This window comes from Cricetulus griseus, chromosome 7 (assembly GCF_003668045.3).
Source record: "Cricetulus griseus strain 17A/GY chromosome 7, alternate assembly CriGri-PICRH-1.0, whole genome shotgun sequence".
Taxonomy (NCBI): Eukaryota; Metazoa; Chordata; class Mammalia; order Rodentia; family Cricetidae; genus Cricetulus; species Cricetulus griseus.
The window spans coordinates 132,850,792-132,875,727 of record NC_048600.1 but is presented as its reverse complement, the minus strand read 5'-3'; the positions used below and the strand labels follow the sequence as shown (position 1 = coordinate 132,875,727).

Here is a 24,936-nt window from a genome sequence, read left to right as displayed (position 1 = left end):
GTGTGTGTGTGTGTGTGTGTGTGTGTGTGTGTGTGTGTGTGTGTGTGTGTGTGTGTGTGTGTGTGTGTGTGTGTGTGTGTGTGTGTGTGTGTGTGTGTGTGTGTGTGTGTGTGTGTGTGTGTGTGTGTGTGTGTGTGTGTGTGGTGTGTGTGTGTGTGTGTGTGTGTGTGTGTGTGTGTGTGTGTGTGTGTGTGTGTGTGTGTGTGTGTGTGTGTGTGTGTGTGTGTGTGTGTGTGTGTGTGTGTGTGTGTGCACACGCCTGCATAGGGACAGTCTTCAGTGTTAAAGCCTGGTGTGCAGAAGATGAGCTGAGGATGCTTCCAACTCCCTGGAGGAGACTCGGGTCCTGTAGAGGACGTCTTAACCCCCAAGGTGTCTTCAGAGCAGCCTGGTGACAGGGCTCAGACATCTCTTCCAAATGCCACTGAGAATTGGTGCAGTAGGTCCAGTCCTTCCACAGCCTCACGCTCAGGTTAAAGTTGTGATTTGGCTTTTAGTTTGTAATTTCATTTTTAGTTTTTAATTTACAACTGGGCATGGTGGTAGATGCCTTTAATTCCAGCACTCAGGAGGCAGAGACACAGGGATCTCTTGAGTTCCAAGGCCAGCGAAGTCTGCAGAGCGACTTCCAGGACAGCCAGGGCTACACAGAGAAACCCTGTCCATAAAAACCAATGCGAAACTGGTATTTTTAGAGATAGTCTCACTGTGTAGTCCTGGCTTGCCTTTGCCTCCAGAGTGCTGGGACTAAAGGTGTGTGCCACCACCGCCTGGCTCATCATTTTTACTGTGTTTTTGTGCACATGAATAGAAAGGTCACTAGAGGGCGCGGGAGCCCTTGGGGATGCCAGGGGCTGTAGATGCTGGAAATCAAACTTGGGTCCTGCGCAAGAACAGTAAGTGCTCTCAAATGCCGAGCCATGTTGTAGCCCCACGGTTGTGTTTTAACAGCTATGATAGGTGTCCAAGCCTATGGGACTTTTTTTGTGCCCGGTTGTCCCCTGGTTGGCCGCTTAAGGTTTTTAAGAGACAGGGTTTCCTGAGCTGACCCCGCACTCAAGCGATCGTGCCCCAGCCTCCGAGGAGCTGCACTACAGTGTAGCCGGTGGCATCTCAGGAGGCGAGCACTCCAGCTTCCACTTGGGGCGTCATCCAGAGGAGGCTTCTCACCTCCGCCTGCTCCCTCTAAGAGCAGCAAGCAGAGCTGCCATCGAGGAAAACGCGAAGAGGCCTCCCGACGCTTCAGGCGGAGAGCGCAGGCTCGCCCTGCTGGCTGGCCCGAAGCCCCTTTTCGCCCCCGGCCAAGGGACTGCTCGGTGTGCTGAGCCTCCCGAGTGCCGACTGACAAGACCGGGTGCGGCGTCGAGCCGGGCACCAGAGCAAGCCCTCCGATCGCCGGGAAGGGGGGTGGCGGTCTGAGGCAGGGACCTGAAAGACCGCTTCCCCGCCCGCCCGGCCGCAAGGCCCCGCCCCCGCACAGGCCCCGCCCCCGCAGCGGCCGCTTTACGGCCGAGGCCGCGCCGCGCCGCGCTGTGGGCGGCCGTAAAGCCCGGAGGCGGCGCCGCCCTGGAGGCTGAGCCCTGGCCCGGCGCCCGCACGATGGCCGGCGCCGCCGCCGCCGCCGCCGCCTCTGCCTCCCGCGTGCACTACCTGTCCGACCTCTGCTGCCCGCTCGGAGGCCGGGCGGGGCCCAAGCCGCATGTGCTGCGCCACCAGGCGGAGGTCTTTCTGTCCACCGGGCGCGAGTTCGTCTATGTGTACGACCGGGAGGGCGGGGTGCTGACGGTGAGCGGGCGGCGGGGGCGGGCGGGCGCGGCGGCGCCCTTCCGAGGTGAGCCCGGCCGGCAGGGCCTGACCCGCTCTCCCGGCGCCCAGGCGGTGTACCAGTTTCCCCACCAGGTGTGGCACCTGCAGCTCCTGGCGGCCCGCAGGGCGCTCTACGTGCTGTGCGCGCGGACCGGCATCTACTGTCTGTCGCTGGACTCCCGGGACAGGTGAGGGGCGTGGCCCGTCCACGTGGCGGGTCCCCAGGGAGGCGCGGCGTCGGAGAGCCGCGACATGCCCTGCCCCGGGCGCGCTGCCCCGGGTGCCGGCCGCCGACACACGCAGGAAGGACCTCTGGCCCCAGCGCCCGCGCGCTAACCGTGCGGGTGTGACCACCCGAGTGTCCGCCTCCACCCGTGCTTAGCTGCTGGGGCTCAGGTAGGAAGTCTGCAGCCAGGAGCACAACCGCTGTTGCCCTCTCAGAAGTGGGTCTCAGAGAGAGGTGTGTCCTGTTGGTAGTGACAGCAAAGGCTGGCAGGCCATTGGCCGGTGCTGGGGAAACAACACGCACAGCCCAGGTGCAGCACGGGGGACCATTCCCACGCTGGTGAGCATTGTCTGCCTGCGGGCCCTCCTCCTGGCTGATCCGTGTGTCAAGTGGTGTATGTGACCTGCTGAGCGAGCGGCCTGTGGATGCCACGGGAGCGCTTCCCAGCACTTCCTGTGATGCCTCCTGCCTGGCCTGCCGAGATCAAGTCGGGTTATTACTGAACACGTAGCACGAAGCTACCCCACCCAGTACTGACTACTCTTCCATTGTCCTGCAGGGCTGAGATCCAGGCCTCCTGTGAGGACAGAGAGGATGAGGCTCACCCTCCCCCTGTGATCCATGTGGACCCCGACGCCTGTGTCCTCCCAGATGCCGCGCTCTGTGCCTTCACGGTGCTCGATGACATGCTGGTCACCCTGGTACAGGGCCCCACCCAGTGGAAGATGCAGCTGTTTGAGCGCCCCTGTCCAGGGGAGGCGCCTCGGCCCGGAGGGCAGATTGGTGAGGTGGAGTTGTCCACCTGCACCCCTCCAGGTGGGGTGCCAGGGAAGCCTGCAGCCCCCTGCTTCCTCCCGGTGCTGTGCTGCACGTTCCCACCAGACTCCAGGGCTCCTCACGGTCACCCCCAGGGCTGTGGCTGCCTCACACTGGAGGAGGCTCTCTTTGGTCTACTCTTTGGAGCCGACGCCACCCTCATGCAGTCCCCTGTGATCCTCTGCGGTCTCCCTGACGGCCAGCTTTGTTGCGTGGTTCTGAAGGCCTTGGTCACTTGTGGGTTAGCCCCTGGTGACCCAAAGGTCTTAGTCAAGATCCTCCATCACCTGGAGGAGCCTGTGGTCTTCATTGGGGCTGTGAGGGCGGAGCCTCATGCTGAGGAAGAGCAAAGAGAGCCGCTGCCTGAGGAGAATGTGCACTCTGACTGCCTGGTAGCCCTCGGCCACCAAGGCCGGACGCTGGCCATCAAAGCCGGCTGGAGTGAGTCAGGGACTCTAGTACCAGAGCTTCGTGAGTACTGCCTCCCGGGGCCTGTGCTCTGTGCTGCCTGTGGCCGGGATGGCCGCATGTACCACAGCACCCCCTCAAACCTCTGTGTGGTAGACCTGACTCGGAGAGACACTCCCTGGAGCCCTGAGAAGGCAGACGGGGCGATAGGAGGTCTGCCCTCCATGCTGTGCCCAGCCAGTCTGAACATCTGCAGTGTCCTCACTCTGACTGTGTCATCAGGGGCATCTACAGGTATGACCTGCTGTTAGATGTGTCTGGGCCTTGGGGCAGCCTTTCTCCTGAGCTGCCCTTCCTTTTCTCTTTGGTGAGACTTGTGCTAAGGTGGCAGGTAGGCAGGCTTTCCTCACCAGGCCTGTCACAGAGCAGTGGTTCACTCACTCCTGTCCTGGGGTCCGAGGCACCTCTGCATGTGTGTCCTGCCTGGGATTGGGCAGTGTGCCGCTCTGCCTAGGTGTTCTCTGTCTCCTCACTCGGGTGCCGCCGGCTCGCAGCATGTGGCTTGTGGAGTTGCTGTAAGAGCACCCTCCACAGCAGGAACAAATCAGGTCAGGCCAAGCCTCCCAGTGTCCTCCGAGAGCTGGATGAGCCTGCTGTGACTGCTATGTGACCTGCTTATGAGACATTCGGAGGGTGTCTCAGAGTCTGCCTGGCTCTGGGATGAGAGGAAGATACTCCCCTCCCCCAGTGCTTTCCATTAAGATCATCTATGAGTACGTTAAGACCTCAGAAAACAGTTAACAGGGGAAAAATGCTTGGAAGAGCCAAACTGCCACAGGGTTGGGGCAGGGGTCCATGTGCCTGGAGACCAGGGTATGTGGGAGCTGACTTTCTGCTGATAAACTCCTCACTTCAGGGCTTATGGTAAGAGCTGTGTTGGGAGTAAGGAGGCAAGCAGAGCTTTTGCAGGGGCAGCTTCTGTCCCCTCGGTGCCAGGCAAGGGCAGGAGGATATGGTAGAGAAGCCAGGCTTCCTGAGACGAGCCCAGTGAGGATGAGGTGAGCGGAGCACTTCTCTTTGGAAAGCTCAGCAGCCTTGCTCTCTGTGGCCTATTGAAGGTCCAGACACTTTCGAGTGATTGGATGCCATACAGTGTCCTCTTTTGGCCCCCTTTTTGTCCTGTCTGTGTGGATCAGTCACATCTAGGCTGACATCATCTCGAGTAGGCAATTGAAAACTGCATAGAGACCCATGGTCACCTTCTCTGTCCAGCTCCTTGGTGTGGGTCTCCCCAGTCTCCCCCAGCACCCCATTTCCTTCCTTGGACACTGCCTGGGCCCTTTGCCAACCCTTTTCCTGGAGTTCAGAGCTAACAATGCTGAGTGTCTGGCAACTGCCCCACACTTGCTGACTGGCCCTGTGTGTCCCTCATCAGGTGGCACTGAGCTCCTGGCCCTATCTTCTAAAGGGCGCCTGATCACCTGCAGCCTGGACTTGAACTCTGAGGTGCCTGTGCCTCCCAAAATGACAATGGCCAATGCAGGCCAGAAAATTAAGGAGCTGCTCTTGGACATCGGTGATGCCTCTGAGAGGTGAGCTGCAGGCTCTGGGAACTGACCCAGGCTAGGGAGGTTCTCAGTGACAACCGTGTGTGTGGCTATCTCCATCAGGGGCCAAAGAGTCTGCACTGAGCCCTCAGAAGACAAGACACCCCTTTCTCCTCAGACCCTCTGACAGGTCCCAGGAGCCTTGTAGTGTCAATCCCTTGCCCGTTTCTGTGGACCTTCCTTAAAGGCCAAGTGTGTTCCTGCTCTCAGCAAAGTTTCTAACACCCAAACCTTCCCCTCAGCTACCACCAGTGCCAAGTCCTCTTGCTCCTCATGACTTTGGGCCTAGAGCTGGTGATGTGTGAGCTCTGTGGCCTTGTGTCTTGGAGATATCCTCATAGGCCTACAACCTACCGACACTGTGAAGTGTTGCAAAGGGGAAAGGGGACCATTTGGGAGCATATGGGGTGATTTGTGGTGGGGCTAATTTATCCCTAGCAGGCATAGGCCAGTTCGGGGTCTCCATCCTGTCCTGCCATCTATAGCCAAGAACAAAGGTCAAGTCAAGCAACTAAAAGTAGCTTCTAAAGGGTTTCACAGGCAAGACAGAGAAAGACCCGCTCCTTGGGCCTGGAGCTACTTGCATCCTCTGAGAGCTCACACACAGACGTGGCTCCCTCTGCTATGATCTCATTCTCCTGGGTGTTGTGTCTGTCCCTTGCAGGGTGTCCTTCCTGAAGAAAGCTGTTGACCAGCGCAACAAGGCCATAACAAGCCTCAATGAGGCCATGAATGTGAGCTGTGCCCTGCTGTCCAGCCAGGAGGGAGTCCGGCCCATCTCATGTACCATCACTACCTCCTGGAGCCGCCTGGAGTTACGAGACATGCTGATGGCCACCTGTACACTGGAGAACAGTAGCAGCTTCAGCCTGGACCAGGGCTGGACCTTGTGTATTCAGGTGCTTACTAGTTCCTCTGCCTTGGATCTGGATGGGGCTGGCTCGACTTTTACCTATACCATTCCAGTGGACAGACTTGGCCCAGGCAGTCGGCGTGAAGTGACATTGCCCCTGGGCCCTAGTGAGAGTGGCATGCTCGACCTGCCAGTGACCATGTCCTGCTGGCTTTTCTACAGTCTCAGGGAGGTGGTGGGTGGGGCCCTGGCCCCCTCCGACTCTCTAGAGGTCCCCTATCTGGAGACGCTCCCTCTCAACCTCCCTAAGCAAGAGGGGGTCTGCCTGCCCCTGTGCAAGCGCACAGTGGACATGCTGCAGTGTCTGCGCTTCCCGGGTGTGTCCTCACAACAACCTGCACGGGCGCCCTGCGTGCCTGGCCCTGCCTGTGAGCCTGTGGAAACCTTCCTAAAGACCTGCCAGACCCCTGGCAGTGAGCCAGCTGGCGCTGCCTCCCTTCGGGCCAAGTACCTGCCTCCGTCTACAGCATCCATCAGAGTATCAGCCGTGCTGCTCAGAACTGCGCTGGAGGGTGGTCACTCAGGTTGGTGGCACCCCTGGCCTCAGGGCCCTGCAGCCTGTGGAAGCAGGCTGCTCCTCTCTCTCCCTGTGGCCCCGTGAGTTCCACTGCACCCTAATTGCTTTGGTGTCATGTTGCCCTGTTGTCATGTCCTTTGTGTGTTTCTTCAAAACTGTGAGGAGGGACAACCTAAACAGAGGCAGATGCCACCAGAGAACAGCTTGTTAAGTTCTCACACCTGGCGTCTCCATAACAAAAGCTGTTCTGCCAGAGGTCTGTTACAGCACTGGGCTGGCTCCTGCTCCCACACACAATGTGCTGAGCCATTTGTATTATTTGGCGCTGGATCTGTGGCAGAAGTGTCCTGGTTGCCGATACCCAGTGGATGTTGGGTTGTGTGTCAGTCTGTCCCAGGGGAGGCCTGAAACCATCTTGCACAGCATTTCTGTCTGTGCACCACAGTGCCGTTAGGACTGTGTGTACCCTCTGCCTTGTAGAGTCTCCTGGAGTGAGTGAGGATCCATGATTTTCTGATGACCCCTGTTCCTCCCTGCCTCTTGGGTAATGAGCTCAGCTCCCTACTTGTGGTAGGACTGTGGGTATTTGGGACACTTAGTTGGCACTGGAAAGGGAACATTTGTGGGAAGCCACACAGGTGCCATTTAGCATGACCTGCCTACACTTCATCGGGTACCTCTCTCTTCCAGGTTCCCACCTTTGCAGCGCCACCCTGCAGTGGCTCCTTGCCGAGAATGCTGCTGTGACTGTCGTAAGGGCCCAGAAACTGTCCTCCATCCAGGGAACAGCCCCAGATGGTACCGATGTCAACCTCACCGTCCGTGAGGCAAGCAGAGGTCCCCTGTGTGTTCTTGGGATGGGCCTCAGGGCCCACAGTCCTCAGTTGGTCCCTCAGCCATTGCTTATGGAGAATAACTGTCCATCAGACTCATCTGTCTCACCAACACTGGGTCCCCGGGAGGACCAGCCCTGTCTAATCCATCGTGGGTCCCCTTCTTCCTGTGCAATGCTAGCGTCACAGTGGACAATAAATACAGGATTGGTGGTTAACCATCCCAAGCCAGTAGCTGTTAACCTGTGAGTCCCTCTGGGGAACTTCAGAGGAGACAGCCCATCCCCTCTGGCCTTTCCCTCTCATACAGCCTCTTTTTTCTCATAAAGCCTTTTGTTGTTGTTGTTGTTGTTGTTTTCCTGGATTTTCAAGACAGGGTTTCTTTGTAACTTTGGAGCCTGTCCTGGAACTCACCCTGTAGGCCAGACTGGGAAAGCACAGGACTGGCCCACCTCTGCCTCCCAAGTGCTGGGATTAAAGGCGTGTGCCACCACCACCCGGCCTCACACAGCCTCTTTTTAGGGTTCTCCCAGCAGCCAGTGTCCCCTGCAGCACACCTTTATAAGTCTCATTGTCAGACACTCTAGGAGAATCAGCCCTGTCTGCCAAGAGCTATGTGTGGGCCTCGACTCGAGCTCAGGATATATTAGTGATGGGGCCATGTCCTCCAGTTCCCCACCCCACTGCCCAGTGCACTGCCCTTGCAAGTCATGTAAGCGAGGTTACCCCTGGCCAAGGCTAAGGACCACTGGCAGTGATTCTGGTCAGTGGACAGAGTCTGTGCTCGAAGTCACATGGAGAAACCACTGGCAGCCAGGGTGTTTCTACAGTCCTCAGGCTCTGGGTCTTATGCCACCGTGTAAAGAGCAAAGCAAGGCTACCGAGCCCTTAGCCTGTCTAGTTAGCACAGTCAGGGCCTCGAGAAGGGTGCTGAGATGTCCACAGACAGGCACTTCAGCCCCCTGTGTTAGGACCTCACTCCATTCCTGGCATGGAGCCAAGTTTAGCTTGGGTCTAGGTGCAGCTCAGAATGAGGTGGCTCCTATAGGATTGGATTCTGAGTCATCCTGATAATGGCTGTCCCTTGCAAATAGGTTTCTGACCACGGTTCTCTAGCCTGTCCGCCTATGAAATGTAAAGAACAGCCCGGCCTGCGTTACAGCTAATCAGGGCCTCTTATGTTGCAGGTATCTGTGACTGACTTGAGCCCCGCAGGGCCCATCCAGGCTGTGGAGATCCAAGTGGAGAGCTCCTCTCTGGCCAACATGTGTAGGGCCCACCATGCCATCATCAGACGGATGCAGGTACCAGCAGGGGCAGGGGTTGGGGAAGGAGGCACTGAAGTTAGTAGAGGGTCCCCTATGGACCCACACAACTGTAGACAGCATGGTGCATTGCCACCTCCCAGAAAGGTGCATTCGTGAGCCCTTTGAGCAAACAAGACGCCGCCCTCCAGCTGTGCTGTCAGCCCGTGTCACCTGCCAGTTCAGAGATGGCTGAGTCTGTATGTCCCATAAATCTCTAGTCATTACTTGTCATGTCTGGGGCCAAGCCCCAGACACGGATTCCAGGCCAAGGCGCCTGTGCTATCAGCAGGGCTCTGCCCCGAGCTGGAGACTGGTGTGATTCAGCCTCAAGGCAAGGTCCACAGTGGCCACCTGGCAGTTCTGCAGTTAGTTCTTTTTTTTTTTTTCCTCTGAGACAGGGTTTCTCTGTGTAGCTTTGGAGGCTGTCCTGACACTATAGACTCTTATAGACCAGGCTGGTCTCAAAGTCACAGAGATCCACCTGCCTCTGCCTCCCTAGTGCTGGGACTAAAGGCGTGCGCCACCAACGCCTGGCTTGCAGTTAGTTCTTGGCTGTAGTCTTCCGCCAACCTGGTATTTCCCCTGAGAATCAGGGCCTGATAGCTGCCAGGTGCTCTGTGAGTGGAGGGCCAGGTGGAGGTGCTAGCTGCTCTCGGAGCTGCAAGGTCAGCCCTAGCACATGACTCCCAGAGATTAATTGCCTCGTCGGCTGTTGACATAAGGATGTCTTTATTCAGATAAACAGCAACCAAACACAAGCCGGAGAGCGTGCCCTCAGGCAGCAGGCTAGGGAGCCCAGAAAAAAAGAGTGCTCCTACCTCTGTCCTCTCCTTAAGCATTCCCCACGCCCTCACAGGTGTGTAGTCAAGCACACCTGTAGCAGGTCCTAGGAGGCGGGGTTACAGTGTCTCTCCCTACAGTCGTCCTGAGCCCCCACAGAGTGAATGGTGTCACAATAACTGGCCCTAACACAGCTGTGGGCTTCATGTTGTGTTCAGGAGTTCAATCCCTATGCTACTAACAGGGTAGTCTCCAAAGCAGTGGTGCCACCAGCCAGAGACTACCCACAGGGCCAGCCAGCCTCCAAGAACTTCTGTCACCTTTCCCCCAAATTTCCATTACAAGAGTACAGTCATATAGTTAAGGCCACCCTAGTGACTTTATCTTGGTCATCTGCAAAGACCCCGTTTAAAAAAAGTTGCCTACAGAGGAACTAGTGTTAGGACTTGGTGTGTGATTTCAAGGGGACATAGTTGATACTTGAAAGAGAATCAGGTGGCGTTAACTGCCCCCTAGGTAGCATTTAGCAGGGCACCCTCAGCCAAACACCTCTGTGGTGCATGGACAGAAATCTCCAAGATGTTAGCTTCCCCATAGGCAGCTGCTCCTGGCCCCGAGTGGATATTCAGCCTCAGCTGCAGGAGGCTTTGTCCTGTCTGAAAAGGCCACATAGCAAGCTAAGCTGTCTTCCGAAAGCAAGAGTGAATGCCCATTCCTAAGTAAGCCTCAGAGGGAATGAGCAAATATATCATGCAGGAGACCTGCCTAAGGCCCAGCCCTAAGTTTGTCCGAGCCACAGATGCAAGTAAAGGGTTTTAAAATGGCTCTTTAAGCTTGGTGTGTGGCGCATGCCTTTAATCCCAGTACTTGGGAGATAGAGGCAGGCGGATCTCTATGAGTTCGAGACCAGGGTGGTCTTCAAAGCCAGTTCTAGGACAGCCACAGCTGTTATACAGAGAAACCCTGTTTCAAAAACCAAACACACAAACAAAAAAGGGCTCTTTGTTCAGGCCTAGTGGTACATTCCAAAATCCTAGCAGTTGATAGGTTGTGGCGGGAAGGTCAGGAATTCAAGGCCAGCCTAAGCTACATATCAAGTTTGAAGCTACCCTGGGTTATTTAAGGTCCTGACTTAAACTCTAGAAACGTCTTTCTTAATTACTGTGGGTGGGAGCTCCAGCTGCTCTGAGGAGGAAAGTCCTGAGCAAAAGGGTGGGAAGCACTACTGGGTGAATGAGTGGGCTCTCCACAGGAGGCGGGGCCAGCTGGTGAGAAAAGCCAAGTGATAATGTTTGGGGAGACAAACAAGAAGTGGTCACTGTGATCTGAGGGGCATGAAAATCCTGGCCTCTAGACTCAGGCACTCACTCTGAGAAGCAACTCTCCAATACCCGCCCCCCAACCCTTCTGTTCCCCAGACTATGGTCACAGAGCAAGCTGCCCAAGGCTCCAGCCCACCTGACCTCCGAATGCAGTATCTACACCAGATTCATGCCAATCATCAGGTGAGCCCTTGTCCCTGGGTATGAGGAGTGTTCCCAGATGGCATGTGGGGGCCCAGTTCTCAGTGTGGGCGGGGTTCCCAGGATAGAATCAAGATGTATAGGGCCATGTCCACGAAGGTGTATGTCACATATTTAAGGCCATGTGACCCCATGTCCTTTTTTGGACCACCCTCTACCTCCCTCCCAAGTACAAGGTGTTCGTAGGTGAAGGCCCGGGCTGAGCTGTGCTGCCTGCCCGTAGGAACTGCTTCGAGAGGTGCAGACACTGCGTGACCAGCTGTGCACAGAGGATGAAGTCAGATCCTACTCCACAGCCCAGAAGCTCCTGCAGGTTTACAAGCAGCTCCGCAACCCTAGCCTTGTCCTGTTGTGACCAGGTGGGTCCTAGCCCTCCATCCATCCACACTTCCTCCAGTGTGCTGGCCTTTGCGGTTCCCTCCGCATGGAAAAGGACACACACTGGTTCCCTGGCTCAGCAGCTGTGCCTCCTGGCTGGTCAGTCAGAAAGGCTGAGAAAGTGGGGTGAGAGGTAGACCCAGGCAGTGTCTGAACTTTGCTGCCTCTCATGCCTTCCTCCTCCCCACAGCTGCTGGCCAGCTTCTCCTCACTGTGGGACACACTCCAGGATGAGTTCTGGGGCTCGCCTGGCAGCACCCCTCCACTGAAACCGCTGCACCCCTCATGGGAAGTATCGTTGCCCAAATACCCGGGCCATGGAGACACAGGGCTTCTGGGGTTTGGACTTGTGGGTGTGGGACCGTCCTGCCGCTGATCCTGCCGTACCCTAGGAGCACTGGCTACCTCTCTGGAGCCACCAGGTGGCAGAGTGCCCACCGCAACCAAAGCACAAAGACCATGGGAGGGCTCCTACAGATGCTGGTGGCTTGAGCCACCTCCAGCCCCGTGTCCCAGCCTCCTCCTCCAGCTGGGCGGTGCCCTACTGCAGGTGTGGTGCTGTTCTCACTAAGGGAGGAGAGCCTGCCTGTGAGCTTTGCTCCTGCTCCTGCTCCTGCGGAGTTCTGTCTGTGTGGTGCTGTGCCGACAAAGCTGCCCTTTTCAAGCCGTCCTAGGTGTCAGCGATGTTTACTAACCGCCGCCCTTGCCCTCTTCAGAGTCTGCCGTGCTCTGTGCAGTTTGGGGGGAGAGAGGGGTTCTGCCCTTGGCCCTGATAACAAAGGGACATTTCTCACAGTGCCCAGCTACCTCCACCAGGGCTCATCTCAATGGGAGTCTGTCCATCCTACAGGACAGAGTCCTCCATGGAGGCAGTTAGATGGAGTAGCCTCCATTGACACGACCTGGAGTCTGTACAAGCCTGGCTTATGTAACGAGGTGCTCATTGCCAGGGTTGCTGGCTCTCCCTGACTGCTGGCCTGCTAAGAGCCCTGTCCACAGCCTTGTCCCCAAGGCTACCCCTGACACCTCTGGATTGGAAGCCTCTAGCTGCATCATGTAGTGTGCATGACTCTGCTCTGAGCAAGTTGGAGAGGCTGGGTCAGTCCACAGGACAGCGGGCCTGCCTGGGAGCAGAGAGGGGTCCCCCCGCTGAACTGACTTCTGTCTCTGTCACAGCGGACATTTTCTAGTGTCCCCTACTTGTCATTATAGTCCACAGAAATTGCAAGGTTTGTCTTTAGCCTAAACTCCAGCCAATCTTGGGAGCTGGGCACGTGTCTCCAGGGACCGCTGTCACCTCATCAGCCTTGCTGGGCACTTGGACACAGACCCCACGTCTGGGCTTTGGCTTGTTTTCCTTGGCACTGGCAGAATTGGAAGGGCCCAGCACCAGGCTTAGATGGCTGCTAGTGCTGAAGAAATGCCAGACTCAGCTGGAGAGTCTCACTTGAGTTGTCATCACGGAGTAAGAGCCGCCATTATTCCATTTGGGTTCCCCAGTCTTGTGTGAGGTCCCCATACATTCCAGACAATGCTTGACATCTGTGACCCTGCAGGCCGTAGGACCACCAGATTCTGAGACCTAACTCACTCAGACAGATTGCTAGGGTCAGTTCCAAGAGTTTATAGGGATATACCCTGAAGTGCGACCCTTGTTGATTTGGGCAAGCCAATAACAGTCCCTTTCTTACTACTAAGGGTGGGTGGGGGTGGGTATCTAGCCATAACTTCCTTCCCGGCATGCCTCCTGATTTCCTACACATTGCCTCCCCCCCCCCCCAAACACATGTCCTGGCTGAGTGACCTCTTGTCTTAGACTTGCAACTCTGCAGGGGTCTCACTTGCCCTGGGTAGTTGGGGAGGACTTTAGAGCCCCAAGTAGGGTCAGGTCAGCCTAGGTTAGGATGGCCTGCCTCTGTCTCTGACCCAAAGCCTAGCAACTGCTGGAGCAGGGTGGGGTGAGGGCACAGAGGTAGCCCCCACTTCCAGCCGTGGCCCTGCCCTAAGGTTGACAGAAGACGGGGAGAACCTTGCACGAAAGGGCAAAGGCTTTCCTAAGGGCGAGGCCCTAGTGCTGCGTAGACAAAACGGGGACTCCAAGGTGCTTGCCCTTCCTGTCACCGAGCTGGGTGGCAGCTGCGCAGCACAGGTTTAATGCGGGTCGGCCCCTGTGGGCCCTCAGTATTCCCAGAGCGCTTCCCCCAAGGGCAGGTCTGCGTCCGCACGCAGCAGCCCCGAGGCGCCGCCGCGCAGGTACTTGCCGCTCAGGGCACGGATGGCCACGCGGCCGCGCTCGCGGAACTCGAAGAGGAAATCCTCCGCCAGGTCGCCGTCGCTGCACACGCTCCCGTGGCTGCCGATGTACCAGAACCCAGCTCCGCGACCTAGGGGCGAGGCTGGCGGTGGGCGGGGCCCTGCGCCCGCCCCGCCCCGCCCCGCCCCGCCCCGCCCCGCGGTCCGCGCTCGGCCGCCCACCTCGGATCTGATAGGCGCCGTCCCGGAAGCTCAGGTGGAAGACGTCGTAGGTGGAGCGGTTGGTGTCCAGCTGGTTGGATCCCCGGCGGTGGCAGACGAAGCCGTCCCGGCCGCGCAGCACCAGGATGGGTCGGTTGATGAGTTTGAGGATGAAGGACTCGTCTGCGCCTAAGGGAGAGGACGCTGTGAGCCGCTGCTGCCCCGCCACAGGCAGCACCGGGGGCCCAAGGACAGTACACCCCGGTTCTGACTCCTTCCCCGCCGACCCACGAGGGCGGGGCCGGGGTGCTCACCCACGAAGTCGCTGACGGCCGCCAGCTGCCCGTTCTTCTTCATGCACACGTAACGCCCATTGCTGGCTTTGAGCGCCACTCGCCGGCCGTGCCACTCCATTTCAAACATGGCCTGGGCGGAACTGGGGCGCGGGGGGGGGGCGGGCAGACAAGGTTTCAGACAGCGAGGTGTGGTTTGGTCCCCCCATCCTCATGAGGTTCCCAGAAGCCTGCCCACCACAGAAATGGCCATGGCCAGTGGGAGCTGCTCCCCACCCCGGTGAGCATTTCCGTCTAGGCTCCCGTCCTCACAGCTAAGTTGTGCCCAGCGTGGCAGTGGTCACCAGGTCACCGGCGCGCCACTGCACACGCCCCCAGTCCCAGCACTCCAGGGCAGGGGCAGGGGCAGGGGCAGGGGCACATCTCTGAGTGCGAGGCCAGCCTGGTCTATATCGTGAGTTCCAAGGCTACACAGTGAACCCTGTCTCAAACAAAACAAAAAAGTGGGGGGGGGGGAGGCGGGGAGATTATAGTGACAGTCATGTTTATACACAGAGATGGTGATGGTGGCGGCGGCGGAGACAGGGGCAGGTGCACTCACACTTGAGTGGCTGTGGCCTGAATGCCCCCGTGAGTGACCAGGGTCCAGTAGCCACCAGTGCTGGAATAGAAAGTACATTTCTTTGTCTCCTGGTCAATTTGCATCAGGAAGGTCTCGTGGTCCAGTTCTTCATCCTGATTGGCTGAGACATTGATTCCTGGAGGGAGAAGACAGTGAAGCTCCTCACCCCTCCTGGCTGGCAAGAGATGGGGAAGCATGTTTTGGGAGAGCATGAAGCAGCGGCGGGAGGGAGCCTCAGTTAGTTAGAGCTCTCCAATCTGGAGATCTGGAAGCCAGGGCCATCCAGGTACCGTTGTAGCCCACACATGGCCCCAGCTCTCTCCTCCCTCCCTGGGATAGTTAGTACTTTTCGTGCTGGCAAAGCCTCTTTCTGCTGATCAGCAAGTAACCTGCTTGTCCCTGCTCCCCGATCCAGGATTTACAGTAGCTTCTATTTATAATTCACCCTTAAGCTGCTGAGGGGGAGTGTCTCTGACCTTCCCCCTGAGGTGACCTAAATCATGGCCAGAGACTAGGAACCAGCCTACCTCCCACACGTGTGTGTGGATGGTATCGTGGGAGCCCCAGGGGAAGACGAGCTGACCGGGGCCTGCCCAGTGTGTGTAAATGGGACAGACAACTGTCCCGGGTCCTGGGCAGCATACAGGCACTGAAGCTACTCGACGTTGTCCTAGAAGCTCTGGCCCCTCCCACGACTCTGAATAGTGTGGCAGATAGAGCCCACATGAGCCCCAGGGACTCAAGGTGGGACAAACAGAATGGGAGGGACAAAGCCTGAAGGTGGGGCCACATCTGGTCCAACCCTGCAGAAGAGGGGAACAACCAAACAGCAACTCCTAGTGGAGAGGCTGAGATCTACCACCTTTCAGGCAGCCTCACACTGGGGATCACTGCTTCCAGGTCCCAGGAAAGGGTCCAGCAGTTTGTAAGTTGTTTTATCTTTGTATGTTTGAGTGTTTTGTCTGTGTGTGTCTGCACCATTTGTGTGCAGTGCACCCAGAGGCCAGAAGAGGGCATCAGCTCTCCTGGCACTGGAGTTACAGACAGTTGTGAGCCGCCATGTGGGTACTGGGAATTGAACCTGGGTCCTCGGAAGAGCAGCCAGTGCTGTTAACCCCCGAGCCACCTCCCCAGCCCCAGGCCCAACAGTCTTTTCTTACTGTCCCCACCCCTGCCAGCTTCACCATTCCAGCAACAAATGGCTGGCACCGAGGATAGTCCTCAACCTCATGCACCAAGCCACAGGGTGGACAGCAGTCAGTGGGGATGTCTGTCTAACAAGGACGGTTGCTGTGGCCACAGGAAAAATGGCCTTTCAGCGGGGACAGTGGCAGGGGCAGAGGGCAGAACCAGGTCAATGGTCGTTAGCTGGGCAGGCCAACTAGCCCCAGCCATTGACTTCGGCCACTGCTACATACCCTTCCCGCAGGCCAAGGTGCTGTGTCCCTGCGTCACCCCACCTGCCTCTGCAGACAGAGTGCCACCAGGCATCTCCCTCCTCATAGTCACCTGCTCCTAGGGACCTGACCTGGCAGTGGGAGGGGCGCAGAATCCAGAACCATCTGGCTAGGATTCAGGAAGAGGATGTCAGTTTATCACTGGCCGAAGCAAATGTTCGTAGCTGGGTTGTACATCAGCCCTGCAGTGCCAATGAAGGCAGACGCAGGCTGCAGGCTGGCAGGGGCTGCTGAGGGCAGCAAAGGGGGAAAGTGCAGACTGGGCTCATAGACAGTTCCTGAGTAGGAGACATGTTTGGGGCTGTGTCTACAGGTGACCAGATCAAGCTGAGTGGCTACTCCACAGATGCTATGCCAGCCAGGACAGATAGGCCCAAACACACCTTTTCTGACTGTATTGAACCCAGTATCACTAACACCCTGACACACAAAGACCTGCCTTCTCCCCAACATCATTCCCAAGGCTGGACAGCTGGCAGGCATCACCAGCTGAGGAGGCAAAATTGAGTACTCAGGGCCTCTACTTCCAAAGTCCTTAGAGGGAGATCCCTCACCAAAGGAGTGGAATCCCACACTGGGTGTCAAAACCCTGAAAAGATCAGTGAGACAGCTTAGCAAGTTTGGGTGCTTGCTGTGAAAGCCTAGTGACCTAAGGTTGATCCCTGGGATCCATGTAAAGGTGGGGGGAGAAAAATGACTCCATAAAGTTGTCCACTGACCTCTACAAGGGTGTCATGGCTTACACATGCCCCCCTCCACACACACACACATCACACACACAATTTTCTTTAACTATTTTTTTTAAAGATTTAATATGTAGTGTTCTGTCTGCAGGCCAGAGGAGGGCACCAGATCTCATTACAGAGGATTGTGAGCCACCATGCGGTTGCTGGGAATTGAACTCAGGACCTCTTGAAGAGCAGGCAGTGCTCTTAACCCCCGAGCCATCTCTCCAGCCCCCTTTTTTTTTTTTTCAAGACAAGGTCTCACTATGTAGCCCTGGATGTCCTGGAACTCATTATGTAAAACAGCTGGCCTCTGCTTTGAAAGTGCTGGGATTAAAGGCGAGCACCACCACACCCAGCTAATAAGAATTAAAAGACTGAAACATGGGCTGGCAAGACGGCTCTGGGTTTAGGAACACTTACATTCTTGCAGCAGACCTGAGTCCCGTCCTCGGTGCCCATTATCGAGTGGTCCACAGCCACCTATACCTGGGGCTCTAGATGATCCAACACCCTCTTCCGGCTTCTGCACGCACAGGCACACACATGCACATGCACACACCCCTCCCCACATACAAGCACATAATTTTTTTAAAGGCAGAAAAGCAATCCACACAGACACTGTCCTACCCAGTGCCATGACTACCAGATCCATCCATCTGTTTTCTCCAGTGCTGGGGATGGAACTTGGGGCGTGGCACACACCAGGCAAGTGCTCACTAGAGATATCTCCCCAGCTCCACATTCCAGCACCACGACGGCCTCCACCAACTCACCATCACAGGTTCCACCGCCATTGTCACCTCTGCTATCATTGCCGCCACCCCCCCATCACCATCTCCCTCCACCACTCCCACCCCTCATACCCTGACCGTCGCCACCAGTATTGACTCTGCGGTCGGCACCGTCCTTCCTGCGTCTTTTACAGGCTGCAATCACTGTGTGTCTGCCACTACGCCCTCCTCCTCCAGGGAGCACTCCACTACCACTGCTCCAGCTAGCTGGCTAGTTAAGGACTGTGGCGGACATCTGAACCTTCTTCAGACCCGGCGGTGTGGCTGGACTGCACACACGCTGGTGACTGTGCCTGTCGTTGCTCCGGACTGACCTAACAGTTATGACTGCAGCTGTGGGTCCTGGGCAAGCTGAACTCCCACATGGGTGTCCCTAACCGTCTGGAGAGGACCTAAGCTGCCCAAGGAGACCGGATAGCTGCACACCACAGCAGCAGGGCAGTGGCGTGATAGGCACAGGGGAACCCCCTTTCTCCGGCAGGCGCTGGCGTGAAAGGGGTCTAAGTGAGTAGGAGGGGCATTCCCTGCCTCACACCTTCATCTGAGCTCAGAGAACTCAGGTCAGGGTACGTCTAGGTACCCCGAGAATGGAAACAAATCTACCTTCTAACCTGGGCCAGCATTATGCCAGTAGCCTAGGGACACTCAGCCCTTGGACTTCCTCATGAGGCAGTAGGAAGACTGTGTTTACCCCAAACTACTCAGGTGTCACACAAGTGACCAGTGACCAGTGGCCAGGAAATGAAGAGCCAAGCCACACCACACAGGTCGTGGGCAAGGTTGCCTTGGCTTGTGTCTACCAACACTGAGGATAACAGTGAACCCTCTCACTTTTGGGGCTCCCACAAGGTTTCTACTGGTCAAACATATGAAAGTGGTATCCTTGCCCTGCCTTGGTCCCTCCCTTACTTCCCCCAAAGACCAGAAAGTGGGGCAGGGGTGGCAAGAAAGAGCAGGACCTCTCCAGCCTGCTTCCCACCCTGCCACTGCCGTTAGACTCTGCCATTGCCTCACCAGACCTCTCCAGTCTTAGAGACAATTGAGCCCAGCAGGCACCAGACGAGTCAACTGATGTTCTCCACGTGTTGGAGTGAAGAGCATGCCCCTGAAGCCACCAGCCCTCACTAGGCCCACACTGTACGCAGAAACGCCCATCTCCAGTGGACACATACACACCACACACACACAACCCAGCATGTGAGCCCAAGCACACACACACCCAACCCAACACACCACACACACACACACAAAACCCAGCACATGCTCTCAGGTGCACACAGACACACACACACACACACACACACACCCCAGCACATGTGGCACACACAACACAACACAATGCCAGCCACACACACACACATACCCTACCTTGCCTCACAGAGACATAGCGGTGGTTGGCAGCCACCAGCACCACCTGTGGGTGACTTTGCTCTAGGTCGAAGAGTTCATCCTTGCCGGGCCTTGTATTGCGGCCAGCCTTGAGCGTGCCGGCAGGCCCCACTGGGGCCAGGTAGCGGCCGTCGCAGTCCTTGAAGGCTAGCTTGCCTGCCTTAAACTCCAGTGTATAGCAGGCGCGGGCTTCGGGCTCCCAGACAAGGTGACCATCACTGCGCAGGTAGCGGCTGTCGTAAGACTTGAGGCAGTACCGCCTGCTCTGGAAAATGAGGGTGAGCAACGCATCGACACCCCACGGCATGTCACCATCTGCTGCCATCTCGTCGTCCTGCAGGCACAGGTGCACATAGCGCCGGCGGCTCACACTCAGCAAGTGAGCTTGTGGGTGGATGGCCAGGTGCACAGTCCACAGCTCTGCAGGGGAGATGGCTGTTGCGAAGCAGGACAATTGGTCCTCAGTGCCACCAAAGAAGCGGCCGTGCGGCTCCGACTGCAGTACCCAGCGCCCGTCAGGCTGCGGCAAGACCAGGAAGCGGCAGTCCCGGCCTGGCCGATCCACCTCGCAGGCTACACGTCCGTCTTCTTCTGCTGACAGGTAGCGGCCTAGGTGGCTGCTGCGAAACAGCACAGCAGTGCCCTGTCCTGGGTCAGGCTCCAGAACCCATATCTGCTTCCTCTTGAGGCTGGATGCTGAAGCGTTGACCTTGAAGCCGAAGCTCTCTGCTGTCAGATATCGGTTGGCATCATTGACAAGGCCAAACTGGATCTTCAGCACCTGGTGCAGTCCGTTGGTTGGCATCTTTGCGTCAGGGGCCTGGGAAGCTCTCTCTGAGTGTTCAGGGGCCCTGTGGCCCCCCAGAGGCCCAGCTCTGTTTAGCTGGCCCTTGGCCCCCAAGCCTGGCCAGTGACATGGACACTACCTGCTCCAACGCTGCCTCTGTCTTGTGGCCTTGGCCACCCAGGCAGATCTTACATGGCCAGCGGGCAGTCGAGGGCGGGTGAGGGGGGCGGATCAGAGATGCACCAGCTTAGGAGGAGTTGCCACCTTGCCTTACCCCCAGCTTGGATTTCAGTGGCTCCTGGATAGCACCAAGGCCAGAGCCTGGTGCCCAGCAGGACAAGAGTAAGAATGACCACCTCCTTGTCCTCACCACGGCTGCCTGGGTCCGATGTCCTATCCTGTGGGTCTCACACCCCTTAGCTTCTTTTCTTACTGCCTGTTGCTTCAGGGCCTTCGACACCCCAGCTCAGACCCCCAGTCCAGCCCAGCTCTTTCCCAAGGTAGAAAAAGCAGCCCAGTGGAAAACTCACAGCAGGGCAGCAACCTGATCGCAGCCCTCCACCCTCAGTGGCCAGATCCTCTGCAGGATCCGGTTACCACATCTCTGATTCCCAGGAGCAGCAAGGCCCCCGGTAGCATGCAGCAGCAGCCTGGCCTGTCCCCCTGGCCCATGGTTCCTAACCTCGTGTGCAGCCAGCCCTGGGCCAGACACTGTCCCTGTCTATGGGCTGAAAGGCAGCAGGAAGCATGTAAGGACCAGTGGTAAGGCTGGGACACCTTGACCCTGAGCAGGGCTGGCAGTGTGGAGACAGGTGCCCTGACGTTCCTGGTCCACTCGGTTTGGGAAGAGCAGACTCATATGTACACTAGGGAAAGCGTGTGATGGTCACCTCCAGGACTGCATTGTGCAGGAACACACAGGCAAAAAACCAGGGTGTGCCAGGGTTCCTATGTACCCTGCCAACTGTTGGAGTGTGATATGCTCTTCCCCTCTGTGTAGGGGCCCAGGGTGATCTGGCTTCCAGAGCCTTCAGCAGATTTGGGGACCCCATTACTGCTGCTCAGATCACAGGGGGTTATGGGCTTGACTCATGCCCTTTACAGACTTGAGCATAGGAGGGCTATGTGGGGCGCAGTCTTCCCCGTGTTTCCAAAAGTGCCCCCATGGAATCCAGGGCAGGATGGGATGTGTAGTTCAGGAGATGCTGGAAGCTGGCCGCACCCTCTCCATTCTGAGTCTGAGAGGAAGCTTAGAGCGCTTCAGTGGGCCTGGCTCAGTTTTACCCTGCTTTTCTGTGTGTTGCACCTGCCTCAGGGGACCAGAGCCAAGCAGGAAACTGGAGCTGCCCATCCTGGGCCTGAGCCAGAAGTGGCGGCGTCTTCCTCACAGCTGTGTGACTGTTGTGGGTGGGGAAGCCCAGGACAGCGAAGGCCTTCCTGGGGGCCAGGAATAGGATGTGGAGCACTTTCAGCCAGGGCCCCAATCCTGTCACCCTCCTGGGCCCTGGTCGGGGACTGATACCGGAGCATGCAGAGGGTGAGCTAGACCAATCCAATTCGTGAGAACGCTGAGGAAGCAAGGGAACCGCCCTCAACAGGGGGCTCAGGGTAGGATTCGTGACCGATTGTCATGTGCTAACCCTACTGGTCTCAGCTCTCTCTGCTTTAATCCCCTCTGTGACACACACACACACACACACATATGAGGCACCAACTGAAAGTGTGACTGGGCTGTGTGCCAAGTACCGCCCTAGAGATAGTCCGGGGTGACATGGTGTCCATGCAAAAGCCCGCAATTACCAGGCTGGTGTCCCTACTGAGAAGTGTCCCTGGCTTGGGGTGGTCTCCCATCAATCAGGTCCCCAGGGGCTACTTAGGTTTGTCTGTGAGGGAGGAAAGCCTGAGAGCCAGTTGTGCCTGATGTGCCCTAGCCCCACCCAGCCAGGCTGCACAAAAGCCCTGGGTGTCTGGTCCTTCTGATTGGCATAACGGCTTCATTAGCCTGACTGGTGCTGGCAAGATTCACCGGCATCAGGTACCTAGAGAGAGGAGGCCTGGCCGCCAGGCGCTAAGTGGCCTGGCTCTGGACAGTCTCTTGGTAAGAGAGCCAAAAGTGTAGGTGTCTATTTAATTTTGGGACACTCCCCCCAACAGCCCCAGATGGAGCAGAGCTATCAGCATTGACATTTGTGTGATATGAGGGGCCTGCTGGGCTCCAGGGCGTGTGAGGAAGATCTCCTTGGACAGGTAGCTTTCTTGGGCCTCACCATCCGGACATCCACTGCTGTCTCCAAAGCTATGTCCACTGCCCACTAAGGGGGTCTTTCAGTTCTGGATCCCATCAGGGGTTCTACCTCAGAATAGGTGGTCCTTAAGTGTCTGACTGGTGTGGGGTCTAGTTCCTGTATAATGAGCTGCGGTTTTGTGGCAAGTGGTAATACTGTTGGCAGGTCCAGGTGTTGAATGGGTATGTGTTGGTTCACAGGGAGATGGACTGGGCTGAGTTGTTATAGTCACAGTGAGCCAGCCCAGCCTCTGAAGATGCTGCCCTAGACACCAGCTCAGAACCCTCTTATGGAGGCTGGCCTAACAGTCAGGCTGTGCACTGCTCAAAGGAGCCCCTCTGCAGGGTGTAGGTCATATCCCAGCTACACACAGGTCCACAGCAGGCTGGGTCCTCCAGCCTGCCTTCAGGGTACTTAGATGATAGCAAGCACACCTTTCTTTTTTTTCTTTTAAGTTTTTATTATTGGTTATTCAAGACAAGGTATTGCTTTGGAGGTTGTTCTGGAACTCGTTCTGTAGACCAGCTTGGCCTGGAACTCATAGAGATCTGCCTGCCTCTGCCTCCTGAGTGCTGGGATTAAAGGCATTTATTTAATTTTTATATGCATTGGTATTTGACCTGCTTGTATGCCTGTGTGAGGGAGTTGGAGCCATTGGAACTAGAGTTACAGTTGTGAGCTGCCATGTGGGTGCTGGGAATTCCACTCAGATTCTTTGGCAGAGCAGCCAATGTTCTTAATCACTAAGCCATCTCTCTAGCCCTAATGCACACCTTTTTATTTTTTTTTCTGGTTTTTCGAGACAGGGTTTCTCTGTGTAGCTTTGGAGCCTATCCTGGCACTCAGTCTGGAGACCAGGCTGGCCTCGAACTCACAGATATCCGCCTGCCTCTGCCTCCCGAGTGCTGGGATTAAAGGCGTGCGCACCAACACCCGGCATGCACGCCTCTTATTTAGGGTTCACATGTGTCTGCCATGGTGGCCTGTCTAGGCTGCACATGAGGGAGGACATCCTCTCTAGGACCCCATTTACCCACCCTGAACCAGAGGAGAAGATGCTATGCCCAAAGTACAGCTGTCTGATGCTACCAGGTCTGGGGGCAGATTTGGGCCACCTGATTCAACACTTCACCAGGTATATCTTGGGGAGGGGCACCTTTGATGGACTCAGAGGCCTTTGGAGTGAGCAACACCCAACCCCTCTGGACCCAGCAGTGGGACATTCTAACCACAGCCGGGTCTGAAAGGCAAGGGTCACCTCAACCGTTAGTCTGGCTATGTCAAGGCTAGGGTCTGAGTTGATGCCTTCTCAGTAAGAGTCCAGCGGGGGGCAGGGACACAGGGTGCCCTGAAGGCCCCCAGACTCAAGGTTCACCACACACCTAGCTCTTAAGAAACCTTTCTCAGATCAGAGTGGTGGGGGCTGGGTCTTCCTGGCCACAAAAGGCCTCTCTGCCCTGTCCCCCAGGAGTGTTTAATAGTACCCCAGAACTCAGATAACCCTCCACCCTCATCTAGATTAGCCCAACCTGGGGCTCCTGCCAGCATGATGCCTGCTGCCATGGCAACCAGCATGTGGGCCAGGCTGGGTGCCCAGCAACACTGGTCCTGGCAGTGTGAACTGGCACAGGCCTGTCAGGACCGGAATGGGTCTTTTCCCCCCTTGATGACGCCCGGAGCCCTGGAAGCTAGGAAACAGCTGGGCAGACCTGTAGCCAAGGCCTGACCTTTCACAACCCTCCAGGGAAACCAGGAAACCCCAGTATTTCACCCTTCCAGAGATGCTCCCAGCCCCACCCCACGGTGGCAGCTGAGGTTGAGATCTCTGCCCCAGGACTTCTGTAGCCAGCCCCTTCCTGCAAGGAGGGCAGGTACCCAAGTGGCAGCATGCTGCCCAACACAACCCACATACCACACCTTGGTTTCCTCATTCTTGTGCAGGGCATCTGCTCCGCCCAGGGTCCAGCTTGGCAGAGGCCCAAGCCCCACCTCCTGCTGCGCTCTCCTCCCTGGGCTCTCGAATCAATTTTTCATGCCGGGCTCTCTGCAGTTCCCCTTACACACAGCGAAGGGGGAGGGGCCTTGCGTCTGCTACCCTGCCTATGCCGAGGTTCACTTACTGAGGCCTGCAGACCTGGTTTAGGGTAACAGGCTCCGCTCCACAGGAGGGAGGGGCTCTCTTGACTGCACAGTGAGCACCTCACCTCACTCAGCCCTCTCCCTCTCCTCCCCGACCCCAGCCTGAGCAAGGCAGCTCACTGAAGTCCCTGGGTTCTTTTTCTGTTGCTGTTTTCCATTTTTTTTATTTTGAGATTATGATATAATTACATCACATCTTCCTTTCTAAGCCACCCTTTGCTCTTTCAAATTCATGGCCCCTCTTTTTTTGTCATTTTAAGACAGGATTTCCCTGTGTTGTAGAGGGTGGCCTCTACCCCGTAGGGCTGAAATTACAGGCATGTAAAACATGCCTGGCTAAATCTCTTTCTGCTGTTGCTATAGCTCAGTGATGCTGCATCGCCTTGCCTGTTAGACGCCAGGCCCTTAGGTTTGATCTCCAGTGCCACCAGAGCACAGCAAATGACTGAAACATCTGTTGTATGTCAACTCTCCTGCCACCCCAGTCCCCTTCACAAATAAACACTATGAGACCTCCTGGCTTTCCTCGATTTAAAACCACACAAAGTGGTGACACCTCACAAGCTAAGACAAGGGAGCAGGGACCAGAGGACTCTGTCATATCAGAAAATCCCAAGGCTTTAGCAAGGCCAAGAGTCTCCAAGAGGAGCACGAGGACAGAACAGAGGGTGTCCCGAACAAATGTGTGACCACTGGGTCATCCTTCAACACTCAAACCTCAGGGCAGGAGGGAGGGAGCATTCACGAAGCATCTGAGCCTGGGTCCCTGGATGTGTGGGACTCACTGAGGATCAGGTCTGCTCCTAGGAAACAGATACCTGTGTGGGCAGTGTGAGCCCTCAACACTAGGGGCGAAGGCAGCCTCTGCCCAGCTTTC

At 56.8% G+C, this 24,936-nt stretch overlaps 2 protein-coding genes across 6 annotated transcripts; one reads left to right on the top strand and one right to left on the bottom strand.

Moving 5' to 3' along the window:
* Positions 1-1,444: 1,444 nt before the first annotated feature.
* On the top strand, positions 1,445-11,784 carry Faap100 (FA core complex associated protein 100). 4 transcript variants are annotated; one of them, XM_027425420.2, is made up of 10 exons: positions 1,445-1,785; positions 1,876-1,994; positions 2,592-3,550; positions 4,692-4,848; positions 5,528-6,300; positions 6,984-7,120; positions 8,314-8,430; positions 10,632-10,718; positions 10,960-11,095; positions 11,305-11,784. In XM_027425420.2, the coding sequence occupies exons 1-9, from the start codon at positions 1,600-1,602 to the stop codon at positions 11,089-11,091; spliced, it is 2,667 nt and encodes an 888-aa protein (XP_027281221.1). In that variant the 5' UTR covers positions 1,445-1,599; the 3' UTR covers positions 11,092-11,095; positions 11,305-11,784. The 4 variants fall into 4 exon arrangements, 3 of the variants coding, with proteins under 3 accessions (XP_027281221.1, XP_027281223.1, XP_027281222.1); XR_003487099.2 differs by having other exon boundaries at positions 1,564-1,785; positions 10,923-11,095; XM_027425421.2 differs by lacking the exon at positions 11,305-11,784 and having other exon boundaries at positions 1,564-1,785; positions 10,907-11,049.
* Positions 11,785-13,216: 1,432 nt separating this feature from the next.
* Fscn2 (fascin actin-bundling protein 2, retinal) lies at positions 13,217-19,653 on the bottom strand. Of its 2 annotated transcripts, none has more exons than XM_027425423.2 (5): positions 18,828-19,653; positions 14,463-14,619; positions 13,829-14,004; positions 13,590-13,772; positions 13,217-13,498 (listed from the first exon to the last, which is right to left on the bottom strand). In XM_027425423.2, exons 1-5 carry the CDS (start codon positions 19,651-19,653, stop codon positions 13,293-13,295), a joined length of 1,548 nt encoding a protein of 515 aa, XP_027281224.1. In that variant the 3' UTR covers positions 13,217-13,292. The 2 variants fall into 2 exon arrangements, with proteins under 2 accessions (XP_027281224.1, XP_027281225.1); XM_027425424.2 differs by having other exon boundaries at positions 13,590-13,757; positions 13,883-14,004.
* Positions 19,654-24,936: the final 5,283 nt, after the last annotated feature.